The sequence below is a fragment of the Artibeus jamaicensis genome, unplaced genomic scaffold (genome assembly GCF_021234435.1).
Source record: "Artibeus jamaicensis isolate MK-2021 breed Jamaican fruit bat unplaced genomic scaffold, CSHL_Jam_final contig_3214, whole genome shotgun sequence".
Classification (NCBI taxonomy): Eukaryota; Metazoa; Chordata; class Mammalia; order Chiroptera; family Phyllostomidae; genus Artibeus; species Artibeus jamaicensis.
Window position 1 is genome coordinate 2,332,691 of NW_026521760.1, and position 6,000 is coordinate 2,338,690.

Sequence of the window (6,000 nt, forward strand, 5' to 3'; positions counted from 1 at the left end):
AAGGTTCCCAAGTTAGCATTCTTAATTTCTTACCTAAAAATAGAAAACTTGAATGAAAGTCAATTAAGTTTGTCTTGTTTGTTTCCAATTAAACATTGCTTTCATGAACCCTAATAATTTCATATACTTGCTCAATTATGTCTAAAGAACTTATGTATGTTGACTAAATCATAGTTTCCTAATATTCCTAAATGTACTTCCCTCAAGCCTCAGTTCAGGTGGATAAATTTAAAAGACAAAATACAATGGATAAAGTAATGGATAAAAATAACTCTCTGATGCTTCATTTAGGAAATCAACCTGTGGAAATTTCTAGCCCCCAGAAAGCCATGAGAAGAGGAAGAGTAATAGCCATAACCTTGCACAGGCCCATGCCACTTGGAGACCCCTGTTGAGGGTTATGCACCTTCCTATCTGAGCACAGGAGTGGTGGGTGCAGTTTTATGTCAGAACAGGCTTGAGCACCAGAAACTTCTTCCCAATTACCTAACACATGCCAACATATTTCCAAACAGCAGCTGTAATTTAAAGTCATGAGCCCTACTTCTGGTAAAGATGGAAGGTGTAAAATGCCAAGTAAGTATCCTTCCACTGGACGAGAAAAGCTCAGCCTGATGGCAACTGTTAACTGCCAGTGGGGAAGCCCTGGTCTGTCCAGAGCCTGGAGTGGCAGTGAGGACACATTCGTAGGAGGCTTTTCTGAACGTGCCAGAGGATCCTGCAATACTACCAAAAAGATGCAGTCACCTGAAGGGTCCCTCATTTATTTTTCTCCAGTCTCTTCCGACTTTTCAACCCTCTGAAGTTAACATTCTCACCCCTTTCCTGGGCCCCAGCGGTTGAACAGATAGATCACTGAGCACCAGGGGCCTGTCTGTCGCCTCATTCTCCCTGGGTACAATCCTTTCCTCCTGTGGGCCTCTTCATGTACCTCATATCTGCCAAGCGTCCAGTGTCTGTCAATTTTGCTGCCATCAGCTGTGCAGCTTGCCTGTTGTTTTTCCAAGGTTGATCTGCTGTCCCCAAAATGCCTCTCTGCCCTGTGTGTCAGTCTTGCCTTTGCTCCCGAGGTCTGTTTCTGACTAGAGGCTGGTTTTTTCCTGCCGGCTTCTTCCTTTCCAGATTGTTCTTCTCTTTACATCCCCTGACCTACCTTTCTCCCACTGTCATTCTTTCCCACTTATATCCCTTGGAACAGGCAGGCTTATCTCTCCATCTTTCAGGGCTGAGTTTCTCTAGTGTCTGCCTCTGTCTCTCAGCCTGCCTATCTGGCTTCTCCCAGATGGCCCTCCCCTCTCCATGCTGGTGCTGGTCTCTTTCCTGCAGGTGCACCTGTCTGGGAGTACACATGCAGTATTGTGTTTCTTGCATCTCATTGCATTCCTATTGCTGGTGTACACTGACCTGCCAGTCATACATGAGACATTTTCCCTAGGACTTCATGGGGTGTAGGAAAGTATGTCTCTCCCTCTGCATGCACTCCTCCACTCTCTCCCAAATCTGAGTGTTTCTCATTTACATGCCTCTCTGGTGGGTAACATATGCGCCTTAAAGTGTACATCCATGTGTTCACTCAATTCTCTGAGTGCCCTCCTGACAGCATACTCACTTCTACCTCTCCTGATGTTTATGCATACACTATCATGTGAGTTCATGTATTTCCCAAGCTATGCACAGCTGAATGCCTCCCCCTGTGTGGATGTTTACGTAGCTGGCCTCTCTGAAGGTGAGTCTTCCTTGGCCCAGGTTCAAATGCTCCCTGTGAAGCAGGGTTCACACCTCTCCTGTGGCTCTGCCTCCAACTCAGTCTTCCTTCTATGCATTTAAAGTGCCTGGCACTAGTGGGAGCTCAACAGATGTTAAATCTCCACTTTTATCTGAATAACTGAGTCTGCATCTGAGTATCCTTCTGTGCCAGTTTTCTGAGATCAGTTCATCAGAGCATGTTTCCTTGGTATAGACTGGGCTATTTGTCAGGATACTCTGTGGGTTATATCTTCCTCCAGCTGTCTCTCCTTTTCGAGTAAATGTTACCTGTCCTCATATGGTATATACCTCCCCGTGTGCAATGTGTCTGCTCTGGTCTCCTTCATTCATGCACAGTAGTGCATGGCCAAAAACGGCTTTCCCATGCGGGAACCCTGGCTGTGCTGCCTCTTTTCTGTGGCTCTTTCTCTGTCTCTCACTTTTTTTTTTTTTTTCAACGTAAGAATGCGTTCCTGGACTTGTACTCCAACTGCGGTGCATGTGCGTCCATATGAGCCTTTGCTGTACTTGAGTTGTGTGTCCATGGGTCTCTCTCCGGAACGCGGTGCGTGGTAACATCACAGGATGCAGTGTATCCTCCCCCAACCCTCACCCTCTTTTAACGTCTTTACATCCGTAAGTCTCCCGAGATGAGGAGCTTCTTTCGGGTACGAGAAGCCTCCACAAATCTCTGTCCCTAGTAACCGATGTCTTGCTCCTAGGAGAGGGCTGGGTGTGTGTAGCTAGCTCCCTGGATCCTGGTGTTGGTGCGTCTCTGCCAACGCAAAGTGCCTGTGTCCCCGAGTCCCAGGAGTGCGGTGGAAGAGTGTCCCCCTCCTCACTCGGGTGCAGAGCGCCTATGTCCCAGCCTTCGCTAATGCACGGTGTGCCGCCGCCGCCCCATATGCGAAGTGCCTGTGTCCCCATCTCTGTGAGTACACAGTGTGCTCCGCCATACCGAAAGTGTCTACGTCCCTAGGTCTGAGAGTACAAGGTGTGCCCCACCTTTATACGCGGACCGCCTGTGTCCCGGTCTCTGCAGTCTACAGTCCATATGTATTACCCCCGAAACGCGAACTGCTTGTGCCCGCAGGTCCTCCGGGGTTTATTAGCAGCACGCTACAACCACTACCCCCACCCCCCGCCAAGTCCTCATCCCACCCTACCCCCCGGCCATGAGCAGCGTGGTTATCTCACTTGTCTCCCTGGTACCTCTCTCCCTCAAAGAGAGAGAAAAAGCCAGTAAACCCACGGGCGCCGTCGGAAAGTCCCGCAGAGGCGGCACTACCAAGATAGAGCAACGGCCGCCTCGACCCCGCCGCCAGGGGCCGCTCGCCGGCCCGCCCGCCTCTCAACGCCCCAGCCCCAGGCTGGCCCAGGACGCCGTCGTCAGCGACCCTGCCCGGCCCTTCCTAGCCGTGCCTTCGCGGGCGCTGACAGCAGCAGCGGCGAGCCACTGCCCGCCACCCCCAAGCCTGGTGCGGGGTTCGGGAGAGGCGCGGCCAGGCGGCAATGGACGGTCCTCCCCCTCCGCGAGCCGGGTGGGTCTGTCCACCAGCCAACTCACCTTGTGGCTCTGGTAGGTCTCGAGCGCCCGGATCGCCGTCTCGGTGAGCTTCACATGCAGCACAGTGATGTTGTCCTGCCCCAACCGTCCGCAAGACAGTCCATAGCGCTGCTCTTCCCGCAGACCCGCCGCCCCCCCTGCCGCCATCTTAAACTCCCCGGGGTGCCGCTGCCGACGCCGCTCCGGCTCTAGTCTCCACTGCGGCCGCGGCTGCTCGCGCTTCTGCAGCCGCCGCCACAGCTACGGCCATCCCGCTGCTGACGTACTGTCATATACTGCGCTCAGCCAGACTCTGAGCTGCCACCGCCGCCACCCGCCCCGCCCTCCTGCCCCTCGCCCCGCCCCTAGTTTGTCTCATTGGCTCCGTTCCCCTCAGAGCCACCCTCATTGGCCGCCATCCTCACGGGGGAGGAGCCCAAAGTCGGTGGAGTTTTGCTCTCCGGACGGGACGTCCGAGAGGTGAGAGGCTGACGTCCAGGTGACGCGCTAACTTAATCACATTTTACGTCACGTCTGGTCGTGGTATTGGGTGTTCAAGTTTCCTGATCTGTTTATCTGGAGTTGGAACCCTGCTGCTCCTTGGGGGGATACTAGTGGCAGGTAGGGGAGAGTCCCATACTGATCTGGTGTTCTTGAGAGGAGGACCCTCACCTCAAATGTGTGTCCGAGTAAGGACTTCGTCCCCCAACGGCCACAGAGAGCTATTGGAGGTTGGTGTGTGCGCGTGATGGGGGACACAGTACGTGGTGTCACTGCTCGTGAGCTTCTCAAAACTCAGTTTAGTACTACTGTTTAGCAGGTGGAATTTTCACCCTAAACTTGAAATTCCCGAGTCGACCCTAGACTTTAGGTTTGCGTTAGACCGCGTGGAACATCTATGCCTATAGTACATCTATAGTACACCACTATGCCTAAGGCTTAAATGCCTGTGGTGTGGTGGGTATGGTATTATAGAAATTGAACTTCAAGGCCTTTCCCTGCCATGACCTCTTGTGATCCCATAGGCATATATTTCTTTCCTCGTGAATTTGCTAAGGGCAGGGTTGTGTGAGCCTGGTTATGGAGAGGTGTCCTTGGTTGGGGGTGGTATCTGCTTCTAAAAGACCGTGGAAGAGTAGAACTAACCTCCACCTAAATTAAATTAAACATCGACCCCTCCCATTTTCTGGTTCTGTTTGAGTTCTGTCCATTTTATTTGACAGGGATGTGGGAAAACCTAGCTGAGATGTAAGCTATTGATATTGAGTATGGAAGATGGGAGTGCGAGGGTGTGCGGAGGCCGGGCATATTTTCCATTCTTCATGAAGCTTCGTATGTAGGCGTAGCTAAAGCAGGAACCTAATCTGAGTCCTCTTGAGGCTGTGTGTGGATAGACTGACAGGTTTCCCGTTAGGGAGGATGAATTAACTGGGTGATCAAAACCACCAGATAAAAAAACCATTGAAAATCTTGAAACTCTTGAAAGGCACTTTTTAAAAATGACTTGAAAGTATATTGAGACAGTTGTTGTTTTCCTCAGATTGTAAAACTTTGTTGCGTTTTACAGGGATTCCCCAGAAAAATTTATAGGCAGTATTTACCATCCTTTTAAAATGGATAGGGCTAGATTTTCCCAAAGTGTGCAAGTGGGAATTTTGGGAGTTTTTCATTATTTACTCCGCCCCTCCCCCCCGCCCCCCCAGTAAAATTCCTTCCTCAGCTTCCTCAGCCCACAGGTACACTACATCTTGATTCAGGCTCTCAAGCATGGTATGTGTACGATATGAATTACAGAACTAATTCTTCTTCCCTAGCTAAGATGGGTTAAGTGAAAACATCTGTATTAAGTGTTGGTTACGTCACTGAAGAGCATATTTTAAATTGACTGAATTTTAAACCACCAGAATTGGCTAGCTGTTAAGACATGATTCACACTTGTTAATTTAGTTTACTACAGTGTTAATGATATTAAAATTCATTGTATAGAGATATAAGGCAATCGCCAAAAATTTCAAAAAATAATTTTAAACTTGAATTATTTGTGTGTGTTTACTCTACTTTAATAGGGAAGTATTTGCTTTGACATATCTAAAGCCTTAATTATTTGTCAGGGGGAGGAGTTTCACCAGGACAAGTAAAACCTGTATCCCACTGCTTTTCCTGTGAAGTTGGGTAAATCCCCTCCCACATGGCATCTTAACATGGCCTTCTCTTACTCAGAACTTCTGATGACATCCGGGGTGGGGGAGGAGCAAGGGTGGTTTTCACTGCCGCTTTCAAATGTCTGACCTGCAGCCACTTTCTAGTAATTGATTTTCTTTTCTTAATTGTAGTAGAAAAAAATGTCCTCATATCCTGTTTTAGTGCGTAAAAATCTTTCATTGGATAGTAATTATTGTAGTGAGTTATTGTTTGTATTTTTCCTCTTTCAAACTTTTTTTTTACTGTGGAAGGAAGCAATGACCATATACAAAGTAATACGGTAATCTAGTAGTATTGCATAAGATGAATTATAACTGCCAGCATCAGATGGGCAAGTTGTGATGCTGATATGGGTAATTCTTTTTGAGAGGGCTGAGGAAAGTTGCTCCTTGTAAAATTCACCATTTTATAAATCTTTTCTGTGTTATTATTCAGTTTAAATAATTAACAAGAAATTATCAAATGCCAATTCAGTGTAAAATGCTATGGGGGGGAGTTAAAATAAA

The 6,000-nt window shown here is 48.6% G+C and overlaps 1 protein-coding gene across 1 annotated transcript in view; it reads right to left on the bottom strand.

Annotated features, from left to right (window-relative positions):
• The window catches only part of ELL2 (elongation factor for RNA polymerase II 2), a 78,820-nt gene extending 75,213 nt beyond the window's left edge, over positions 1-3,607 (bottom strand). Inside the window, exon 1 of the mRNA XM_037153834.2 lies at positions 3,314-3,607. Coding sequence (XP_037009729.2) covers positions 3,314-3,460 — 147 coding nt within the window. The 5' untranslated portion in view covers positions 3,461-3,607. The remainder of the gene's footprint in view (positions 1-3,313) is intronic.
• Positions 3,608-6,000: the final 2,393 nt, after the last annotated feature.